Genomic DNA, 24854 nt, shown 5'->3' with positions numbered 1-24854 from the left:
TGCCATTGCCTGCACCTACTTTGCAACCCTGGACTTCCTTGGTGGTTTCCCATCCAAGTGCTCACCAGGGCCACCTCTGCTTCACTTCTGAGATCTTACAAGATCAGGCTAGCCTGGATAATCCAGGTCAGGGGCTACATTTCTAGTACATACTAAAGATATATTAATTTAACTAGGCTTTGTGATGACTGTGTTTTTTAAAAATGCTATTTTCTGTACCTGCTAAGAAATGTACTGTTATTGATACTATTTTAGCATAGGTTTTGTTTATTACATCACTAAAATTTTAACATGAGATAATTTTATGCTGGTATTTTAGTTTATGTAGCCCTTGAGTACCTTTGGTGGAAAGAGTGAGACAGAAATAACAATACATAATTTTAAAAAATCATGATGTAACGGGAAACTGCATAAAACAATATATATACTGGCTTTGGAAAAGCACCACTGCCAGTCAGATGTACTATCAATTGCACATTCAGCTGGAGGTGTGTCTTTAACTGCCAAGGGAAACTTCATGCAGGCTATATTCCCTTGTTCAGTTGCCATGATTATGAAAATCATGGACATCAGGTAATTCTAAGGGCATGTACATATGAGTGCATTTTGGTTACAAGCCCAGTGATGGCCCTGTGTGCTCTTGGAAGCAAATAGAATATGCTCAGTATATGAGCTAGTCCTTAGTCACTGCCACCTATATTAAATGCTATAGTAAATTGTTACATGTGTAACAATTCCGGCAAATATCAATGATTAATAGTCTAAGGAGTGGAAAACAATGTATTCTTCACCAATTACTCTCTAAGCTATTAGTCTTTAGAATGTAAGGCTGTTAATAATTCTGAAACATGAGGAGAACATTAAACCTAGTTCATAATAAGCAAATCTTACTAATGGAGATCACCGTAATCTAGAATGGACCATTGCAATGTGCTCTACTTGGGGCTACCCTTGAAGATTGTTTGGAGACTGTAGCTAGTGCCGAATGCTGCGGCTAGACTGCTGGTCAGGGCTAGTTATTGAGCGCATCTGATCATGATATTACAGCAATTACATTGGGTATCAATCTGCTCCTGAGTCCAATTAAAGTTCTTGGTTTTGATCTTTAAAGCCCCACATGGCTTGGGACTGGGGTATCTAATGGACTGTCTTCTCCCCTATGTTCCTGTTGAGAATTAAGATCACAGGGAGAGGGGTCCTCCTCCTGACTGTTCCATCCATCAATGAAGCTTATTTGGTGGATACACGGGAGAGGGGCCTTTTCAGTGGCAGCCCCATGATTATGGAACAACGTCCCCAGGGATGTGTGCCTGGCCCCCTCCCTTTCAGTCTTTAGGAGGCAGTTGAAAACAGTTGTATTTAGTCAGGCTTAGCAGCAATCCTGAGTTGTGATTTTAAATGTTGCTTTTTATGTTTTTAATGTATTTTATTTTATGTGCTTTATCTATGTTATAGGCTCCCCTTGAGCTCTGTATGGAAGAAGTCCGCTAATAAATGTTTTAAATACAATAAATAATGTTTAATGTATTATACATGTCTCACATAAAACACCCTGTTCTGATATAATTGCTGTTGGGATGTTTTTATTTTCACACTGTTTTCTAATTCAGCCTGTTTTACAAGAGGGTCAAAGTCATAGGGAGGAACTTACCCTTTTTTCCATTTCTAGCAGAGACCTGTCAGCAAATCTTTCTTGTCTCTGGAAAAGAAAATTGATGACATGCAGGGTCAAGTACAGCAAGAGGAGTCACAGTGAAAATATAGTGAAGTTAAGAAATGCTTTGTTGTATTTTTGAAATATTACTAGTACAATAATATGCTAATCAAAAGATAATATTACTGTACTATTACTACCTTTTCTTGTAACAAGTTCCAAGCATGGACAGAACTCTTTTCCTAATATTAACTTAAAAGTCTAAACCTACTAAAGGATGCTTTATCATCTTCTGCAGTATGAAGAAACACAGTATGACAGACTAAATTCTTTTAATAAAAGAATAAGATACAGAAGACTATTGGAAAATGCTAGCAATGCTCAACTACTAAAAGCTAATATTTCCTAATAACTACCACCAATTATGACTCATTGGTAGATCATCTGTTTTGCATGCATAAGGTTCCAGTTTGGGATCCTGGAGAGCAATGTTCCTTCTAAGTGGTTGAGTCTTGTGAGCGAAAATTCTACTTCATGAATGAGCCTACATCTGACTGTTGTATAAATTAGTCAGTCTCACTGAGACTCAACAAGGACATGCCACATAGCCTAAGTTTCTTAGCTGGAAGCCCAGGAGAGATTGTTTGACTGCAAGTCTCCCTGGCCCAGAATATCTTATGGACTGAGGCATCTCAGCATCACATACACTCTACAGATGCCCGCTGGTTCAATGCCTGTAGCTTCATTACTGCCTGACATTTGTCTTCTGTGGTATTACAGCCAAGAAAGCAATCTACAAACATACAGGGATTCAGGAGAGTAATCAAACAAAGTTTTGAAATGATCAGAAAGACCTATATGAGAATTGACAAAATTTATTTATTATTTATTTGTTAGATTTTTTGACTGCCCTTTCCTGCTTGTGCGGGGCTCCAGGCAGTTCACAACAATCTAATTCAGTACAGTGTAAAATAAGTTAAAACCATAAAAACTCAATATTTAAAACATTCAGAGTATTTAAACATTTCAAAACATTTTTAAAACAAGATGGCAGTGCTAGCATTCAATCATGGAGGGGAGGGTGCCAGGCAGATGTAAGGAACTGTTGCTGGCCTCAACCAAACGCCTGACAGAACATCTCTGCCTTACATGCCCTGTGAAACTTTAATACATCAGACAGGGCATGGATATTTAAGACAGCATTGTAGCTAAAAAGATTCAATATTGTAGCTAAAACATTCAATAATAAAAAGGAACATCCAATGCATTGGCTCGAAATTTAATAAATTCCAAGATTGAGGAGGAGTTGTTTTCACACTGTAAGAACCAGGTCGCTACCCTGTAATAATACTTTAGATAATTTAATTTACAAGTTCAGTTCGAGTTCAATTTTATTGCATAGGGCCAATGGCCGTTACAATAGGTTAACACTAAAAGATTGTATACTATAAAATACAGCACCGTGAGACTGAGTTAAAATACTATAAAATTACAATTTAAAACCTGTTTCATAAGAGAAAGGAATAACTCCCATAAGCAACTGACCTATGCTGACATTAGCTCCTAAGTAAGCTCAAAAATCATGGGATAGAAGGACAAGTCCTTTTATGGATCAAAAACTGGCTAGTTCATAGAAAACAGAGAGTGAGTGTAGGTGGGCAATTTTCTCAGTGGAGGGTGGTAAGCAGTGGGGTACCGCAGGGATCAGTACTTGGTCCACTGCTTTTTAACTTGTTCATTAATGATTTGGAGATGGGAGTAAGCAGTGAAGTGGCTAAATTTGCGGATGATACAAAGTTGTTCAGGGTGGTGAAAACCAGTGAGGATTGTGAGGCACTCCAAGGGGATCTGTCAAGGATGGGCGAGTGGGCGTCAACATGGCAAATGGGGTTCAATGTGGCCAAGTGCAAGGTGATGCACATTGGAGCCAAAAATCCTAAATATAAATACACATTGATGGGGTCTGAACTGGCAGAGACTGAGCAAGAGAGAGATCTTGGAGTTGTAGTGGATAACTCACTGAAAATGTCGAGACAGTGTGTGACTGCAATAAAGAAGGCCAATGCTATGCTGGGGATTATTAGGAAGGGTATTGAAAACAGATCAGCCAATATAATAATGCCCCTATATAAATCAATGGTGAGACCTCATTTGGAATACTGTGTGCAGTTCTGGGCACCACACCTTAAAAAGGATATTATAGCTTTGGAAAAAGTGCAGAAAAGGGCAACTCGAATGATAAAAGGGTTGGAACACTTTCCCTACGAGGAAAGGTTAAAGCGCTTAGGGCTCTTTAGCTTGGAGAAAAGACGACTGAGGGGTGACATGATCGAGGTTTATAAGATTATGCATGGGAAAGAGCAGGTAAAGAAAGAGGTACTTTTCTCCCTTTCTCACAATACAAGAACTCGTGGGCACGCCATGAAACTGCAGAGCGGTCGGGTTAGAACGGATAAAAGGAAGTACTTCTTCACCCAAAGAGTGATTAACACATGGAATTCACTGCCACAGGAAGTGGTGGGTGCTACAAGCATGGACGGCTTCAAAAGGGAATTAGATAAGCATATGGAGCAGAGGTCCATCAGTGGCTATTAGCCACAAGGTATAGCTAGGGGCTTTGGGGCAAGTGATGCTCTGTCTTCTTGGTGCTTGGGGGGGGGGTCAACAGTGGGAGGGCTTCTAATGTCCTGGCCCCACTGCTGGACCTCCTGATGGCACTGGTATTTCTGGCCACTGTGTGACACAGAGTGTTGGACTGGATGGGCCTTTGGCCTGATCCAACATTGGCGTCTCTTATGTTCTTATGTTCTTAGCTTGGCCTGAATTTTCTTTGCCGCTAAGGCAAAAAGGGCAACTTTATATGAGACCTCTGATTCTTCATCTGCAAGTAAAAAATATGACTTGTTCCATCACAGTGCTAAGGACTAAATTAGCCAAGATTGTACCTAAAAATTTCAACCTTGGAGCTCAATAAAGTGGACAGGCCAGCAAATAATGACACAGGTCTTCAGGATCTGGACCTCTGCACATACAGTGGCGTTGGGCAACTGGTGTTTGAGTTTAGTGACCTTCAAGCATGGCTGTTTGCATCATTTGGAAATGAATAGATGTTAAAGCTGAATATAATTTTTAAAAAAAGATATTGTGCCCTGAAATGATCTAGTTTAATAATTTTATACCAAGGTGAAAATTTGGTTCCCAATATAGCTTGCCTGTCTAAAGCAGTATCATGTGAGTATATTTGAATCCTACCATTAAAATCAGCCTAAGAAGCTCCTTGGACAACATCTGGCAGATTATATATTTGGATAATTTTTTAATAATTGGACTGCCATTTTGGATCTTTTAGGCTAATAGAAAAACATATGCTTGAGAGATGACCTGCTGGAGCTCTCTTAAATGTATGCCATAATTAAATAAGGCGTTATGTGCACGTGCCCAAAGAGAAGGGAGGCCCAATTCGGCTCTCAGCAAAGCAGCTGAAGTGTTAGGAGGAAGTACTAAAATCCTTTTCAGGAAAGAATTTTGAATTCTCTCCAGATTTACAATTAAGGCATCATTCCATCCCCACACCTTCACACTGGAATCTTACTCTGGAAGAGCTTTAAGGCTGGGTCTATCTGAAAACCCCCTTCAGAATTGTAAAATTTAAGGATTGCCCCCGTTGACCAAAGGCCTATTGATTTTGCAGTTTTTAGGTGTACCTTCCAAGCGAGTGTATCAGTGAAGGTGATACCCAAATATGTAATGGTTCAACATTGCTCAACTGAGGACCCATCTATTGACCAGTGGGACATACACCACCATTGTCCGAAAATTTTGGTCTTTGAGTAATTTTTTCTAGAAGCTCTCCTTTACAAAAGTCACTGAGCCTGGACAACAAACTTCTTAAACTAATGCGGGTTACAGACAACAAAACCATGTTGTCAGCATAAAGAAGAAATGGGATCTTCCGTGAGCCAAGACAAGGAGGGAAGAGGTCGGAGCCTGAGAGCCTCTTAGTGATGTTACTGATGTGGAGGTTGAAAAGGAGGGAGGCAAGAACACAACCCTGTTTCACACCTCTGACTACTGAGATGCTGTGTTGTCAGAAAAGCTGATGCCTACTCTAATTTTGGATGATATATTACTATGGAGCTCCCTTATTAGATGCAAAAGATGTTTGTTGGTGTTAGTACTTGTCAGTTTAGACCAAAGCCTCTCTCTGTCGACTGAGTCAAAAGCAGCCGCAAGATCAACAAAGGCTGCATATAGGTGTTTATTGGGAACCATTACACAATCCGTGGCTAGATGGTGCAATAACTGATAGTGCTCTGGCCCTTCCTAAAACTAGCTTGTTCTGGGAAGATGACCTGACTGTCGGCTTCCCAGTCTTCCAGTTTTCTCAGTAAAAATGTACTGTAACATTTGGAAGCTGTATCCAACAAACTAATAGGGTGATAGTTATGAGGATTCGATTTATTGCCCTTTTATGTACTGGTACTACTATGCATTGTTTCCAACCAGTGGGGAAGCATCCAGGAGAGTTTGAGAAAACAGCTTTGCCAATACAAGGGCCCTCCAACCAGGGAATTGCTTAAAAAGCTCCGGAGGGATCATGTCCTCTCCAGGAGCTTTTCCATATGAAAGAGAGTCAATAAGGCTTTTAAACTCAGATGCTGTAACTGGGGGCCACTCAGGTACATCAAGAGAGCTAGACAAAGGAATTGGTTGATCAGCAGTACTGAATCACTAATTAAGGTCCTGAAAAGCAAATCTCAGACCCTATTAAGGTTCTGAGGATTCATGGGGCCCAGGTTGGCTCCCTCCTCTGTATTAATGTTTATTTTCCACCAAAGATTTCTAACTTATGAAGTCCAGACAGCATCTGGAACAAACTTTCTGATAACTTGGAAGCCCTGGACTTTCAATATCTTACTTCTCACACTTTATTATGCGGCAACTTTAATCCCAGAATAGGTGCCGGCTTGCATGGCTCCCTTGATTTCCCTATCAATCAGGCTATCCTTTTAGATGGATGGTCTGAGGATACAATTATTAACCATGCTGGAGTAAAACATCAGAACTGTTATTGACTCATCATTTAATTTACAAAGCAATAATGCAATCTGATGAAAGGCTTGTACCACTAAACTCAGAAGAGAAGTCATTTGAGTTAACACCAATAAACAGGTTTTATACATCCAAAATCTTGCACAGCAAATATCTAAAATGTAACAGAAACCATACAGATGAATATTATATGTATTCACTGGTGAAGCCTGGGTATCTGACAGTTAGTCTTAGAAAGTATACCACCAGAATTTCAAAAAACAGATCTGTCAAATGCAGAGAGGTTAGCAACTGTCAATCACAAGATTGCTGGATATTTTTACAAGGTTTTTTTTTACAAGGCACAAGATGTATACATAGGCACCACAGCAATAACACATATAACTGGCCACTAAGCTTGCTACATATTACAAATACATGCCCAAGCCGGTCTTAAAGAATTCTACCATCAATTAGAACAAGTCCGACAGTAACATGTTTAAAAGTAGGGTATCTAAAAGGGTTCACCAAAGAGAACCTCATCTCCCCAGTCTGTCTCCATAATTCCCCCCTCCCTCCCCATCACAGCCCCTGCAACTCTGCTCAGTTGAAAAGCCACTGTATGAAATTATCAATGTGATACTTGACTAGGAACAGCACTCAGGCAATTGAGAAGCCATAATGAACTCAATGGTATTCAAACAACAGGGGGGGAGCAAGACACACCCATGGAGCGTCTTGAGTTGTACCACTCCTCCTGACACCGAGAATTCTGGGACATGTAATCTGTACAGTTACTGCATGGGGAGGGGTTTTATATGGAATGGCATCTATTTGCTGTGCCCCTTCCTTTTAACACATGCGTGTGTGTGTGTGTATGTGTGAGAGAGCGAGAGGGAGGGAGGGAGGGAGGGAGGGAGGAGGGAGAGAGAGGGGGGAACACAGAAGCAGCTCTTATCATCATATTTTGGTGGCTGGAACTCATGCTTGGCGCATGGGAGGGGAAAGGCTGCAGAAACCTGCCTCAAGCCAAAAGATCGGGCCAGGAACACAGCATCAGAGGCAACTTTTCCACTCTTCCTTTGATCTCCCCCCTGCTCCCCCTCCTCCTTAAATCTTAGTTTTCTTTTTTTGCTCCCACCTGGCATCCTCGGCTTCAATACTCCTCCACTCTTAATTGGATTACACAGTTGGCCGTTGTCTTATACCATTCTCGTTTTCTCTCTACTTTTTAAAGTGCATTTTTTTCTAACTAAAGGAGAAATCAGACATTGATTTCTTTCGAGTATTTCTCTCACACACCCCTCCCTGCACACACTCACTTGAAATCTCCCTCCCAGCCACCATCTGGAGAAATTGATCAGGTGACTCTCAATAAGGTTGGGGGGAGAACAAGGAGGAGCGGAGGGGAGGGATTAAGAGAAATGCAATCTGTATTATGCCGCAAGAGGGGAACAATAAAGGCTAAACTGCTTTTTTTAAAAGTTATTTGAGATAAAGATTTTTTAAAGTGAGAGCCTCGCACTGTCGTTTGCTTGGGGAGCGGCTGGGGGTGGGGTGGCGGAGGGCTAGGAGAGGGGCCATGGTGAGGAGGGGGTAGAAAGGGAGCAGAGCCGGGGATGGGTCCCTCTCAAGTATGCCACAGGTGTCCTGCAACCCCACAACACATCCATACAATCCGGGGCATCCAAGCATCCAAGCTCAGACACACACTCACACAGCGGGGTCCCAGAGGCGAGCACCTCTCTCACTGAGTCTGACCGCACCTGGAGCAGTCTTGCAGGCAGCCATACCCCCCACCCCTCCCCCTCGCCTTGATCAATTCCCAGGCATCAAATGGCGAGGCCAGCGGCCAGCAGCTGCAGAAGCCTTTAATCGCTTTCGGCTACCCCCCCCCCCCTTTCTGCCTCCAATGCAATTCACCTCAACCCCTGAGGCCATAGCTACATGGTGGAAGTAGGGCTGCCAGGTGCCAGAGCTCCCCTTTATAGCGCACAGAGGCCCTGGCTGAGCCGGAGGGCAGGGCCACGCCTGGAGAAAAGGGAACCCCTGCACTGAGGGGAAAAAAGCTCTGGGTGGCAGGGTAAAAATCAGTGCACAAATTAATGAACTCTGCTGGAATGTCACTGTCAGCTTGAACAGACAATACTGTCCTTGACAGACCTGTAGTTTGACTCAGTGTAACACAGCATCATGTGGCTGGTCCTCAGATTTAATATAGAAATGTTGCAGTGAAGACATGAAGTAAAAGGGTTCCAGTGCCAACAGCAGCACAAAGTGACCACTCATAGACAAAATGAAAGTTTCTACATAATCGGGGGGGGGGGGGGCTCTCCACGTATGTGATATACTGCCTCTGATGGCATAAGGGGCACGGAAAATACACCAGCAAGCATATGGAATACTGAAAGCAGTTGGGAGTCAAAGTCAGCCTAAGCAAAATTGCCTATTATTGCGCTATGTATGTATGTGTGTAAGGTTGCCAACCCCCAGGTGGAGCCTGGAGATCTCATAGAATTGCACCCACTCTCCCAAGACAAAATGGCTGCTTTGAAAGTTATGGCATTACACCCTACTGAGGTCTCTCCCCTACCATCTCCAGGCTTCACCCCCAAACCTTCAGGAATATCCCAGCCCAAAGTTGGCAACCGTATATGTCAATGCATGCAAGAGAAGGGGAATCACCAGCCTCCTATTTGTACGGCTACAGTTAACTTACCTTTCAGGTGTTCCAAACAATGCTCCCTCCAAGCTGTGGAGTCTTGTGAGCTACTCGCATTAAAGTTGTGAGTGAGCGATTTTGCTACTGAATAATTAGTTTGCTCTGGAGCCATCCTTCCTGAGCTAAGACACAAATGTGTGAGCTGGAGCCTAAAAAACTGTGAGCTAGCTCACACTAACTCAGCTTAGAGGGAACACTGGTTCCAAGTAATTATTATTTCACATTGTTCAATTTCTAGCACTTCCAGCAATTACAGATGCTACTCTAACTCTTAATTACAAAGTCCACCTTTCTAAATTGGACTCAAGGTGGATTATATGCTATATATCTAATGGGATTTGTGTGCCAAGTTTTTAACAAAGGATCAAAACTATTCAGAACCATTAAAGGCTATATATGCCACATCCTGAGAAAATGCCACTCCCATTATTGGATTTATTGGAGTTTGAAATACAAACCTGAGTTGCCTTTTCCAACTGTAGCTTAAGATCCGTCAGCTCCATGTTGGTATCGTGTAGCTGTGCTTTCAGTTTCTCATTTTCAGCTAGAATCTGTTCATAAAGCTAAGGAAAATTCAATACAGGTTTTACAACAGTGCATTCCTTTTAACCTGGATTATGAGTTTTAACATGGTCGCAATTTGTTTATGGAATAGATTTTCGTTCTTTTGAAATTAATTTATTAAAATATTTATATCCTACCTTTTCTCACTCAAGGCAGCTTACAGGTTATAACTAAAACATTACAATTAAAACCAATAGAATAAAACTGCAAGATACCCCTCTCATCAAAAGATGCCTGCAGTTTATATCCTTTTAAAAGCCATGGCAAATGACATGGATGTAGCACCTCCTGAAAATTTCTAACAATTTAACTCCCTTCACCTCCTCTGGGAGCCTGTTCCACAAAGTGGGAACTACAATGGAACAGGAACTGGCTCCATGTGTGCCACCTTAAAGAGGGGTACAATCATTAGTGTTATTTGGCACATAAGGACATATGGGAGGAGACAGTCCTTTTAGTCCTGGGCCATGAAGTTACGGCTTGCAATATATCATTCAGCGACAACAATCTACTTGGTATGGGAAACTATGCCAGTATTATCGCAACAGAGTTAGGATTAAGTGTTACTCTGCCTTGAAGGATTTCTACTAAAGCATGGTACAACAATTTTAACAGTATAAAGTCACTGAAAAGGGCAAAGTCTCCTGAATTTTCCTATAACATGACATCCTTCAGTACACACAAAGCAACAGTAGAATAGGCAGAGCGGCCTGAAGGTACAAACTGTTCAGAAAGTTAAGGAAGGAAGGATGACAGAAGGACATCACACAGGGCTTGGGATAATGGAACCTGTCAGCTGTTGGAAGCCGCAGGAAGAAGAAAGAACAAGCCGGCAGGGTGCCTGGTAGGCACTCACCTCCCCTATATACATTGTGGCCCTAGATAGGAAGTATAATATATGCCTATTTAAACCGCTCAGAGCCTCCAGGATTGAGCGGTGTAGAAATTGAATTAATAAATAAATAAATACATTGGTGGAAGGAATCAGACAAGAAAGGAAATTAATGAGGAACAGGTACATTTAAGACTTAAATAATACATAGGGACAGTACAGGGCAGCCTAGTCTACCTATAAATATGGGAGAGCAACTGCAGAAAGTGTGACAAAGCCAGAACTTGCATAAGGAAATGCCATGGGATGAAGACACATCAAAAATGCATCTGGCTCATGAAAGAAAGCCAGGAGGCATATCAGTAAGAAAGCTTGCTGCTAGTTTGAATGAAAAGGTTGCACTAGACATAGGACTATAGCTGACAGAGAGCCAAAGATGAGGAGATGGTGAGGGGTGCTTTCTTCTTTTTCCTTTTTTGTTTCAAAAGTTAACTTCCAGCCATAAAAAAAAGTATGCATATCGAGAACTTACTTAAATACAGCCATCCAGAATTATTACAAAGGCATAAAGTTATATTTTGTTAAGCTGCTATTGTTAAACTCAAGATACCTTTTTAAAATCTGTTGTATCTTCTTTATCTAGCTTACTGGAATAGGATTTGCGGTCTTCCAAGTAACTGTATCCAGTCCGTCCTAGTACTAAATCGTAACGGTCTCCTGTTGATCCTGAGTCGTATCTTCAAATAAAAGGAAAAGTTTCACAAGTTTTACAGTGCAAATCCAACTATTTATACAAATTTAGAACACATTTATGTTATCTTCCAAGTCTCTCCAATTTCTATTCTCTTCCATTTCTCTCCAATTTGAAAATGTTTAAAAGTGAAAAGGGATGTATCTCCTGACCAATTATTCCTACTGTAAACCAACTGTGGAAAATCCCAGCTACTGGGAATTTTGAGGAGTTCCCAGTAGCTGGGCCTAATAACACTGTAGAACTACAAAGACTTCTTTTATTTAGTGGGATTTAAAGCAGTACGTGGTATTTTTTTATTATGCATATCTAAATCACTGCTATACCAGCACTGAAGTAAGATGAGCATGTAGGAAAGTCTTGAAATAGAAAAATGGAAATGGATTTATACAAAGCTCAGTTCAGCCACCACAGTGATGGTATGCAATTGCTTCCACACAGATGGGCTCTGCAAACCTGCCTTCCCTTTTGCAACTAATGATAGTATTAATGGAACATTACAATGAATGTTTTTTTCCATTCCAGCAGTAGAAATTTCCAGGAGTATACTGTAATGACAAAGGTCCACATCACCACTCTGCCACTGCTGTGTTTAAATTGCATGTAAGCTTCTAAAAATTTAATATCTGAAGAGGGTGGCTGGCAGTGGATCCCTGATTTGTGTTCATTTTTCTCCATAAGCATGATGAATTGCTCAAGCCCTAAATACTAACACAGTTTTTAAAATTACATCTTTTTAAAACTCCAAACTGTAAAAGAGCACATACCTTGAAAGGCTTTCACCCTGAAAAAGAAATGAAATAAAACAACTTTAAACAACTGTATCTCTGTTACAGGATTAATCAACCAGTAAACAAATTCCTGCAGAATAGTAAAACAATAACTGAACGCCTTTCAAATTACGGGTTCTGATCACATATATTACTTAAGTCAATTTAGAAATGACAACAAATTAGATCACAGAATACATCTTGTGGAAATACAGGCCAGGATCCAAGGAGAGGATGCCAAGACCTTGGGCATATTAACCCCCCCCCTTTGAACAGCAGACCTACAACACCAACTTCTGCTTTATGTCCCTTCCATTTAAAAAGTTGTTTGCCATGAAGAGGGAAGATTGTGCTTGAGAAAAACAAGTCCAAAAATTCTGATATAACAGAACTAGAATTCTGCAAACCATGCGTGTAGGTGTAACATCTGAATGTCCGGGTAGTACATCTGACCTATCATGAGAATGTTGTGAACTAGTGGTAGAGGAATTGCTCGGTTTCCTGAGATGCTCCGTAGGAGAGGAAACCAAGGCCGGTGGGGCCATAGAGGGACAATGAGGATGCAATGAGTCTTGTCATGTTGTAACTTCACTAACACCTTTGAACATAGTGGGAAGGGTGGGAAAGTATAAAATAGTACGCTTGTCCACTTGAGAATAAAAACATCCCCATGGCAGTTCCCCCCGCTTGGGGCTCAGGCGCAAAATATGGGACATCTTGAATTCACTCTGGAATAGGGTTGCCAAGTCCATCTTCCACCCCCAGCGGGGGACTTTGGGGGTGTTCCTGGAGGAGGTGGGGCATCCCCAACGTGATGACATCATGTTGGGGACGTCTGCCGCCCCACCCACCCACCCGTGTGCCGGATCTCCAGAAACGGCAGTTCCCTGCACTTAAAGTAGCCGGCAGCTGGCGTTTCCCCTTTAAGAGCAGCTGCTTTTCCCTTTTAAGAACGAAGCTGGCTTTTCCCTGCAAGCTTGCGGAGTTCGCGCTTGGGATGAAACACGGGTTGCACACACTTAAAGGGAGAGAGATGGGTGGCTGGGGGTGTTGGGGGTGGGGCTTCCCCCACCGGCCATCTGGCCGGCGGCGGGTAGAACCCCCCCCAAAACGGGGGACCCCTGACGGGGGGGGTTTGGCAACCCTACTCTGGAAGCAAAGAGGCCTATGGTTGGTGTGCCCCATTTGTGAAAAAAGGGAGTCAGATACTTTAGGGAAACAGACCATTCGTGATTGAGCTTTGATTGTCTGCTCAACACATCTGCCAAAATATTGGTTCGACCGGGAATGTGAATGGCCACCACATGAATTCTGTGGTGAATTGCCAATGCTCAAAGAAGGGAGGCCTCTCTGCACAGTGCAAGTGACTCCGTGCCCCCCGTCTGTTGATATAGCACTTCGTCGCTACACTGTCGGTAGAGAGTAAAATGTTCTTGCTAGCTGTCTGGTCTAGAAGAGAAAGGAGAGCATACCTCACCGCTCTGAGTTCAAGAACATTAATGTGTAAAGTAGCTTCATAGGGTGTCCATCAACCACTGAGCCACAGTGCACACCCAAGCCTTCCAGGGAAGCATCCGTGTAAAGATGCAATTGGGGCAGAGTTGGTGCCAAGGGGAAACCCTCTAATAAGTTCGAGTCCTCTGACCACCATGACAGGGATTTAAGCACAGGCCTGGGGATGGACAGACATTGCCATTGAGGGTCAACTCCTACAATGAAAGTGTGTAGGAACCAGTTTTGTAAAGGTCTCATATGGAGCCTTGCATAGCGAATGGTAGAACTTGTGACCGCCATGAGGACTAGGAGCTTTTTAATTTGGATGGCTCTCTGAAACCGTAAAGCAGAGAACCTTTGTACCGTAGATTGAATAGCTCTGCTTTGGGAAATAGGTAAAAACGTTTTGTGAACTCCACAGATTGAGATGGGGTAAGGGCGGATTTCTCCAGATTAATGACAATCCCCAACCAAGTTAATGTGCACAGAGTTAAGTCTACTTGAGAGATCAGTTCGTCTCTACAGTCAGCCATGAGAAGACAATCATCTAGAAAGGCATAGACTGTGCAGCCCTGTAATCTAAGATTGGCAATCACTGCAGAAAAACATTTAGTGAAGACTCTTGGGGCTGTGGCTAAGCCAAAAGGCAAAACAGAGTATTGGTAGATTTTACCTTGAAACCTGAAACGTAAGTATTTTCAACAATCCTCATGAATCGAAATATGAAAATATACGTCCTGCAGATCAATAACCGCAAACCAGGCACCCTGCACAATGGAAGGGTAAACATCCTCAAGGGACAACATGCGGAACCTACGGACGTCTAGGGATGAGTTAAGGTCTCTGAGATCTAATATAGGTCTGAGTCCTCCACCCTTCTTCTTTATCAGAAAATAGTTCGAATAAAACCCAATGGACTCCTCTGATTCAGGGACACTGGATTTCAGGACCCAAAGTATCCTGTTGGGAGGATCTAGCAGGAACCTCATAAAAAGCAGGGGGTGCATCTCTAAACTCTAAAAAGTAGTCGAACTTTATTATATCCTGAACCCAAACAACAGAACAAATAACAGACCAACTCTCAGAAAAGGAGGTAAGGCGTGCCCTGAACAGAGCAGTAGACGTGCACTGTGGTACTGTGGGCTTAGAACCAGAAGAACTGTGGGAGGAATGATTGTGTTGATTGCGTTGCCGAGGCTGCTGCCTCTGAGGGGGATAAGTATTGCTATAAGCAGTGTTGTAGGAGCCCCTATAGAATTGGAAAGGGGTCGTCTGGAACCTATATTCCCTGCCAACAGAAGGTTGTTGAAAATGCCTAGGAAAATACCTTGGCTTGTTAGTCGATGGCTGTTGTGATGCCAGTCCCAAGGACTTAGCTGTGTACTTAGTCTTCCGGACCCTCTCTAACACCTCATCCATCTGCTCACTGAAAAGGAGCTTGCCCTCATAGGGAAGGTCTTCAATACGAGACCTGGTGTCTAAGGGAAGGGCAGGCGTGCGGAGCCAAGAGTGCCTATGCAACACTATGGCTGAAGCAATAACCTTACTGGCCGCATCAGCAGTATGCCTGGCCACATTCAATTCTTGCTTGGCTAATTTAGAGCCCTCAAGCTGGACCTGTTTAGCTTGGCCCTTCTTCTCATCTGCCAACAGTCTATGAATGGAGACATCTGTTCCCATAGGAGGACCTGGTATCTAGCCATGATTGCCTTAACATTGGATATTCTGAGAGCCAGGGCACCTGAAGAATGCATCTTACGCCCCAAGATATCTAACTTCCTACCCTACTGGTCAAGGGGAGAAGAGCGGGGTCTAGGTTGCAGGTGATGATACAAAAATGTATTTATTTATTTATCAAATTTATATCCTGCCCTCTCCGCCGTGGCATCCTCCTCCTTAATCTTGTACAGATTCTCCACTTTATGAGTGGAAGAGGCATTAGAGGAGGGCCTTGCCCAAGTATTGTTAATTATCTCCCCTTAATGCCCTTAACTAGTGGGATTGCCACAGGACCAGGATCAGAACAATACAAAATGTCCATCACTCGATCTTCTTTAGCTGGCTTCAGAGAAGTAACGTCAATCTTCAGAGCCTTGACCATTCTGAGCAGTTGTTCAGAATACACTCTTAAGTCCTCAGTAGGTGAAACAGGACTCGGATCTCCCACAGCCTCATCCAGGGAAGGGAGAGAGGTGCACTCAGATTCTCTATCCAAAGGAGGGTCATTCATTGGTTCAAAAATGAAAGAGGATGCTCCCTGGTGAACAGGGGAAATCTGACGGCTGCTCGACCTTGAACGGGTTCTGGATCACTGACGGCATGGCAAAGCATTTTGACCTCGATGTTTAGTGTGGCTGGTCAACTCCAGGTGATACCATTGAGGCATGACCCATGGAGGCACAGGACCCCAAGTTGGAGGGTAACCCCATGCAGGGGTGTTCTGCCTCTTATAGCAAGGGGAATGGGAGCGAGATGAGTCCTTGGATGGTGGAAGGCTAATGACCTCAACATCATTGGCTGAAGACAGAGACCTAGCAGAACTCAGAGAGAGATCTCGCCGTCGATCCGTTACTCTTGGGCTCGATGTTGAGGATTTACAACATTGAGAATGCAGGCTGCGACATCGAGTCGACCTTGATCTTCTTTGGGCAGAGCCCATCCGCATCGGTGGTGGATCTGCCGTCAATGGCTTCCGTGTTGACAGAGCCTCGTCAGCTTTCAGGGCTGGCACATCGGCAGAAAGAGAGGCAGATGCCCCGGGTAAAGGCAGAGGAGGCATCACTGATCATAACTTCTCGGGGGGTGCTACCTCAGCCACGGAAGTCAAAGCTTTGCCCCCGTTATCCTTGAGCTTTTTTACAGGAGACTGAGAAGAGGAGGACGAGCTGCGAGGCGTCCCTGCCGAGGATTGTCTCGGACGATGGGACTTTTCGAGTGCTCTCTGAGGAGTCTTATCTCACACTTTGGGGGAAGGCTGTTGTGGCAGGCCTGCTAAGGATTGTTCCCAAAGGGCCACCTTCAGCCAAAGGGCTTTGTCCTGTCTCGTCTTTGGAGTCAAGAGCCCACAGGCCCTGCAGGAAGCTTTTTTATGCCCCTCGCCCAGACAGAGAAGGCACTTAAGGTGCTCATCATTCGATGCCATCTTAGTCCCACAGGAATGGCACTTCTTAAAGAGAGCTATTGTTTCCTTCTGCCCTTCTGCGAATTTTTGTTGTTGTTGTTGTTGCTATTTTTATCCGTGAGGTAAATTGAAGAGACACACACTCTGGAACGTCCTTTTCCTACAGTGGCAGAAAAAGGACTGAGGGAAGAGTGCCTCCCCCTCCCCTCGTCACATGACCAAATGGGTGGGAAAACAAACTGCAGCTTTCCTCCACGAGGGGAGGGGGAGTAATGAATTTCTTTCTTAAGAATTCTAGAAGCTCTTGGAACCTTCTCCTGTGGCAGGCCTGCCTCCAGGCAGTCCCATGTGGGACTGCACAGAAGACACGCAGATGAACCATTTTTTTTTTTAAATAGAAGCAAATACATACCATAGGAAAATCCATTTTAGAAACATAAAGAAACTTTAACAATTACCTGAGCTTCTTTTTTATTTGTTCCCTCCTCTGAGTCAGACTGATGCTCTTGATCATTTTCATCGCTCTGGAGAAGAAAAGCCATTTAAATGATTTACATACATACTCCCCAGTATTCAGGAACTATTTTTATAAGGCAAAAAATATGAAAAAACCAGACCTCACTAGCTGAGCTATAGCCTCAACCCTGCTCCTCTTATCATGCTTACCTTTTAAAAACAAATGAACAAATAAATAGGAAACCATGAATTCAAACTTCTGTTTTGGAAGCTAATTTTTAATCTGTGCCACTGTTTTACCTCTCACATTATACAAGCTTGTTTTCACACGACATCTTAGTGTCAGTAAGTCAGTCCCTTTATTGGCATAGGCTATAAACATGAACAACAGGAAAAAACAGGTTTTAACATACAGAAAAAGGAATTATCTGATATCTTAGTGCAGGCCTTGGTAAATTTCCTTTTTCTTTTTTTTTGAATCCCCCAAGGGGAGTTTTTTTATTGGGGGTTTTTTCCACAAAACTACAAACTATAACCGAAAATATGGGAAGGAAAACTACATCTAAGGAGAAAGAAAAGAGACCCACTAATAACTAAAACCCCAAGAGTGGGAGATCAATACATCCGCTTATCTCAATGTTTATCTAAAATACTAGCAATACATTGAACATAGTCGGTTATGCTAAGTTATTTATCTTTTAACCATCCATTTATCTGTTAAATGAAACCCTCAGAGTATCCCAAAGTTATTTCTAATTTTTCAGGCACAAATCAGAGTCCTTCAGCCTTTATTTTCTCATATCTTTTCTTATCCTCAATTTATATGAACTTTTGGGGGCTGCCGCCCCCTTTTCAGAGACAGAGTCCTTGTCAGAAGACACCAAGCCTAACTCGCCATCCGATTTGCTTTCTTCTTCTTTCTTCTTGTCCTCCGCTGGTTCCCCCAGCTGTGTTCTCAGAAACTCACATGCTTTAGGAACAGAGTCAATCTTTTCTTTTTTTATCGTGGAGTTTGAAAATGACACCTTCTGGAGTTAACCATCTATAACTGATGCCATTTGTTTGTTTAAAAAGGGTTAAGTCTTTATATTTCTTTCTCTTCTGTCTTATTTCAAATGGAATGTCTTTTAAAATCCTGATATTATTTCCCCCGATTTTCAAGGGTGTTCCTGTAGTTGCTTTCAAAATAGAATCTCTCACATGTTTCTTCGAGAATCTGACTACTATTTCCCCAGGCAGATTATTTTTCTTGATATATAAGGAATAGGACCTGTAGACCACATCCATCTCGCTGTAAAGATATTCCGCTGTCAAATCTGTCATTGGGGCTATTGCATTACTCAACAGTTGCTTCAGATTCTCTCCTTTAGATTCCTGGACCTCTTGGAACCGTAGGACCAAATTTGCTTTCTCCATTTGCAGCTGTAAAAGTTGTGACTCTTCCGTAGCTTGTTTCATTTCCAGCTTTTGCACCTTTTTCTTAACTTTTTTAGTATTGGCGTCCATTTCCTTCACCTTCTCTGCCATTTGCTCTGTTGCATTTAAAGATTTAGTCAGTTGTAGCTGCTGTGAAGCCAAACTCTGACCAATTTTTGACAATTGTTGCTTGATATTAGTTATCTCATCCAGCAGAGGGTGCAAGGAATCTGCCAACATTTTAGAAAGCTCAGTGGTCTCTTCCGTTTGAGGACTGCCCACTAGTTTTGCTTTCAACAGTTTGTAGTTTTCTGGTTTCTTCCCCGCCATCTTTTTGGATTATTTACTTTTTAAAAAGTTGCTAGTCTCTGATATTCGCCCATACGCTTATCTGCGCTCTGGTAAGTCTCTTAAAACGGATTTAGACACTTATTTTTTTGCTCCCCCCCCCTCTTTATTTCCGTGTTTTCGTTTATGCGTTTGGGAGGGGCCCCTCCCCCGCTCGCTTTTCGTCGCTCATTAAGGAAGGGAAGCTTTATTTTTAAATCCTCATGCTCGCTTCAACCCGACTCACAGTTCATTGCTGGCCATCCGGCCACGCTCGGCATCGGTTTTTGTTGCCCGATCTCCAACGCTTGTCCTGGTCAGCCACACTAATTCCATATGAACACTCAGCGGCAGGACCTTCGGGGCGGAGGAGCGCCTCAATTCTCCGGCATTACTGACAGTATCTATCATTCTGGGGAAATGCTATGTAATCTTGCCCATGTATATAATCTTCTTGGTATATAATCTTGCCCATGTAGATATTAAAAAGCTAGTTAGTTTAGAATTTGAAGCTTTACAAAAGTCTTGATAGTTTTTCAGTAAGATAGGCTTTGACAATTTCTGTCCAGGTCTCAATATCTTCTGCTTGCTAAAAAGCACTGAAACTTGGTTGGAATGGCCAGCCTCTCCTCCCACTCACAGCTTCCACCTTGGATCAGAGGGGGTGGATGGGAAAGCCTGGAGCTGAGTACAGCTAGGTCATGCAGCTCTAGATTCTGCTTTTCACTTCTATTAACCAAAACTATGGTGTTTGTTTCTAATTCACGCCAGGCTGTTTCCTACCCCTCTTCTCAGTCTCTTTCCTGCTACCTTCTCCTTTACTTCTCTTTACCTTTTGACCTGTTTTGCAACAAATTTGGTCTTATTTTAAATAAGCTGCTTCTGCTACAGCTAATTGGAACATGTGCATGATAAGTGTTGGTTATTAAATTAATTAAAATTTGAATGTTTTAAAATGACTAAAAAGAAATGCATACAATTATTAGTGATGATAGTGATAAAAACAAAGATGTTTTCTTCTTGTTAAACTATGATACATCTTCAGAAAAGTTGTCACTGATAATTCCATATACTTCTTATGCTTTAACCTGTTGGATTAATTTTACTGCAACCTAGTCATCTTGAGCTGGCTTTCTGATTGTTTTTAGGTTTCAGTTAAGAACATAAGAACATAAGAGATGCCAGTGTTGGATCAGGCCAAAGGCCCATCCAGTCCAACACTCTGTATCACACAGTGGCCAGAAATACCAGTGCCATCAGGAGGTCCACCAGTGGGGCCAGGACATTAGACGTCCTCCCACTGTTGACCCCCCCCAAGCACCAAGATGACAGAGCATCACTTGCCCCAGAGTCCCTATCTATACCTTGTGGCTAATAGCCACTGATGGACCTCGGCTCCATATGCTTATCTAATTCCCTTTTGAAGCCGTCCATGCTTATAGCCGCCACCACTTCCTGTGGCAGTGAATTCCATGTGTTAATCACTCTTTGGGTGAAGAAGTACTTCCTTTTATCCGTTCTAACCCGACCGCTCAGCAATTTCATGGAGTGTCCACGAGTTCTTGTATTGTGAGAAAGGGAGAAAAGTACCTCTTTCTCTACCTGCTCTTTCCCATGCATAATCTTATAAACCTCAATCATGTCACCCCTCAGTCGTCGTTTCTCCAAGCTAAAGAGCCCTAAGCGCCTTAACCTTTCCTCATAGGGAAAGTGTTCCAACCCTTTTATCATTCGAGTTGCCCTTTTCTGCACTTTTTCCAAAGCTATAATATCCTTTTTAAGGTGTGGTGACCAGAATTGCACACAGTATTCCAAATGAGGTTGCACCATTGATTTATATAGGGGCATTATGATATTGGCTGATCTGTTTTCAATACCCTTCCTAATAATCCCCAGCATAGCATTGGCCTTCTTTATTGCAGTCACACACTGTCTCGACATTTTCAGTGAGTTATTTACTACAACTCCAAGATCTCTCTTTTGATCAGTCTCTGCCAGTTCAGACCCCATCAACGTGTATTTATATTTAGGATTTTTGGCTCCAATGTGCATCACCTTGCACTTGGCCACATTGAACCCCATTTGCCATGTTGATGCCCACTTGCCCATCTTTGACAGATCCCTTTGGAGTGCCTCACAATCCTCACTGGTTTTCACCACCCTGAACAACTTCGTATCATCCGCAAATTTAGCCACTTCACTGCTTACTCCCAACTCCAAATCATTAATGAACAAGTTAAAAAAAGTACTGATCCCTGCGGTACCCCACTGCTTACCCCCCTCCACTGAGAGAACTGCCCATTTATACTCACTCTCTGTTTCCTATTAATTAGCCAGTTTTTGATCCATAAAAGGACTTGTCCTTTTATCCCATGATTTTTGAGCTTACTTAGGAGCCTTTGATGAGGAACTTTATCAAAAGCTTTCTGGAAGTCAAGGTAAACAATATCTATTGGATCCAGTTGTTGCTGTTTCACTTTTAGATTATACAGGCTTTTGTTTTACAGGTTTTAATTTTTGTTTGCTGTTCATTTAGAAAGGTGGCATTGAACTTTAAATAAAAATGTGACTGAAACTATATCTATTTGACAAACGTTTCACAAAAGAATGCAATTTTTCATCAAAAACTCATAGCTCTATATTCCCAAACTAGAGATGTAAAATTTAAGAACATAAGAGATGCCAATGTTGGCGGCGATGTCAGTGCCAACTGGTCTGGCCTCAGAGGAACAGGGGATCGGCGTCGAGGAGAGAGGTGATGTGTAGCAACTGAATCTGGGGGCCTCGATACTGAAGCTGATGGTGCCGGACAATGAGCACACAGTGAACGGAATCGATGTGCAGAAGAACGTCGGTCCCAGTCCAAATGTCTCGCTGGTGTCAGCCATGGAATAGCCGAAGGCAGAGGAAAAGCACCATAAAGGTACTGAAGTTGCCGGTGGTCCCAAGGAATCATCCGCTGCTCAGGCGGTTGATAACACTGCACTGAAGATCTGGAAGGGGAATAACCCTGTTGTGGTGACTGGCATCGAAATCATGATGAAGGACTTTGACAATCAACAGTATCCTGAGAACAATGTAGATGATCAATACTGAAGGGTGATCAAGACCAACCGCTATCGAAGGACGGAGACCTGGATCAGGATCACCGTGGAGAATATTGCAAAACAATTTCATCAACCTCCGATACAGAGGGGGAGGGAGGATGGGTGCCCGAAAACTGCTTCGACACCAGCGGGTTCAACTGCCGAATCAGTGAGTCAAGAAGCTGAATAGGAGGAGCAGGGGTGATGTTCGGCAGCTCTGGTGTTAGGGCTTGTGGAGAAACCCCCCTCCACATTCTGAGTTTTTAAAGTGTTCCTGTTTTCCCCCTGTTCTCTCTGGAAGGGCAGGAAGCTAGGGCAATTACCTGCCATAGTTATGCAAATAGCTTGACTTGAAAAGGAATTGAGGGATTTGGTGTCAGGAATCTCCAGGTGACTCCTGGAGATCTCCAAGAATACCTGCAAGGTGGGCTCCCAGGATGCACCTGGGTGTCTCAGGGTCCACCTGGGTGACCTGGGCGGACCAGGTCAGAGGGGGTGGACAGTGTGATGTAGAATGGGTGGAGCCAGAAGTTTAATAAAAGATTAAGATTTATAAATTATTAATTTTGTTATTATGGTTTTTTTCTGTAAAGGGAGAATTGCATGCTATATGAACTTTTGAAGTATGGGATTAAAGGCTGAGAGGTTTTTGTTTTTGTTTTTTCCCCCTAAGAATTTGTTTAAAGGGGGAAGTGGAGCTACGATTATATTAGTAGGAAATAGTCAAAGGAAGTAATTTAAAGGCTTTTTCTCTGGATATATTAGGAGAAATTTCAAGGTTTGTTTTGTGTTTTCTGTTTTTTAAGTATAAGTTAAGCTGCAGGTGAAAGTAAATGATTAAAGGATGAAATGTTTTCTATAGCTGTTTGTTTAAAAGGAAACATGGGACTATAAATTGAAAGTAAGAAATAGTTAAATGAAGTAACTTGATGGTGGTCTTTGTGGAAGTATCAGGAGGAATATATAATTTTGTTCTGTTTTGTTTTCATATTTAAATATATAAGAATAGCAATAGCACATGAGGAAAGGGAAGTCGTGAAGGGGGGAAGGGTAAATAAGCGAATTTTGTAGAAAGTGATTAATTAACCAGGATTTTAGCTGGAAAATATTAAAACACTGAACTGTTTGGAAGCAAATAAGGCGTATAGTGCTGGCAAAAGAAATTGTTTAGGCCAGATAAAGTTAAGGAAGGAAAATCTGAAGGCGTATTCAAAATAATAAGCAGATGTATTTGGTAGAGCAGAATATCATTTTGGAGCAAATGGGAAGATGTATTTTGAGGAAAATGTAAAGACTTGTCTAAAAAGAGAATCCAGATATCACTGTCGATTTTTTGAATTATTGTCAAGATATATAGATTTATTGGAAAGAAATGAATTTATGTGGAGTACCTAAATTGTGTTGGAGAGGATTCGGTTATGTTACTGCTTGGATTATGTACTTGCGGTGTATTTGTGGTGATTAGGTGGTGGCTATGTATATATTCAAAAAATCCAATTAAAAATATATATTTTTTTAAAAAAATAAATAAATTCCCATTTAGCCATAAAATAACCAAAGAATGAGAGAAAGAAATCCAATGGCGGGCTTGGGGGGAAGAGGCCGAAGCCAAACGAAGGGGGAAAAGTTCATTTTTTTAAAACAGTAAAGACAAAAGAAAAAATGAAAATCCTGAGGAAAAAGGTGAAAGGGAGAAAAAATCCCGAAGAACATTACGTGTATCTGAAATGTTAAGTATGCAATGTAGAAGCTACATTTTCAGAAACGGTTCACTGAATAGTAATGTCACTCACTGAACAAGTCCTGTTTGACTGAATGCTCCCTATTTGCAAATACATATTTAGTGGCAGTTACAGTGGATTCTCACTTACATCTTGAGTCCAAAAAGAAACTCCAGTTGATCTTCGTTTTTCTCTTGGCCGTCTTCTTTCCCTTATTGATTTTGTCTGTGACTTATCTTCTTCTTTTTCTTCTTCTTTCTTTCCAGCTTCTATTTAAATAGTAATGTTTTATATTTAATGGTCCAGAAAGTATTCTTTATGCTATGACACATTTATATTGTGATTCCTAAAGCAAGGCACCCAGTACACAGTTTTATTAATCAAATGCCTAAAATGTTTTTGAATACAGAAAATCAGCCACTATTCTCTTTATACATTGTTCTGCTATTCTAGTTTTACCTCAGCCAATCTAAATAGAATACATAAGACTTTAATCAAAGCCTAATATCTCCATGTTATAACATCTTCAAATGCATTGGCAAAACAGCGCATATATATTCATATAAATACTTGTTTTGCTAGAAGCATAAGAGTTCCGTGCACAACAAACCCTTTTGGAGAAAAATGTGTGTTTAATTATATTTTCACCTCTGGTAATGCATTTAAAATCAGCAATATCCAGATCATGAGACAGATGCCCCTCGGAGAAATCTGATTTCAAATACTGATTCTGCAAAATCAAGTCTGAATTTCCAGATTCTGACTGTTCAGCTCCAAAATTATTTTTATTAACTTGTACAAGAATGATGAAGCTGGGCTGCCCAAGCATGTAACATTCCTTCGCTATCATGCACTTGACCACTTTTTATCACTGAAATAACATTAAAAAATCACAAAATCCAAATACTT

At 42.0% G+C, this 24854-nt stretch overlaps 1 protein-coding gene across 8 annotated transcripts in view; it reads right to left on the bottom strand.

Annotated features, from left to right (window-relative positions):
* PPP1R12A (protein phosphatase 1 regulatory subunit 12A) overlaps window positions 1–24854 on the bottom strand; it is a 228568-nt gene that overhangs the window by 25013 nt on the left and 178701 nt on the right. For 7 of the 8 annotated variants that reach the window (XM_015415213.1, XM_015415217.1, XM_015415211.1 and 4 more), the window contains 6 exons: window positions 24096–24214; window positions 17398–17463; window positions 12322–12338; window positions 11414–11540; window positions 9866–9970; window positions 1652–1699 (listed from right to left, as the gene is read on the bottom strand). In XM_015415213.1, coding sequence (XP_015270699.1) covers window positions 1652–1699; window positions 9866–9970; window positions 11414–11540; window positions 12322–12338; window positions 17398–17463; window positions 24096–24214 — 482 coding nt within the window. Of the gene's footprint in view, window positions 1–1651; window positions 1700–9865; window positions 9971–11413; window positions 11541–12321; window positions 12343–17397; window positions 17464–24095; window positions 24215–24854 lie in introns of all 8 variants that reach the window. The other variant, XM_015415212.1, reaches the window with a different exon arrangement.

Source organism: Gekko japonicus, unplaced genomic scaffold, assembly GCF_001447785.1.
Source record: "Gekko japonicus isolate JY-2015 unplaced genomic scaffold, Gekko_japonicus_V1.1 scaffold118, whole genome shotgun sequence".
Taxonomy (NCBI): domain Eukaryota; kingdom Metazoa; phylum Chordata; class Lepidosauria; order Squamata; family Gekkonidae; genus Gekko; species Gekko japonicus.
This window is presented reverse-complemented; position numbering and strand designations above follow the sequence as displayed.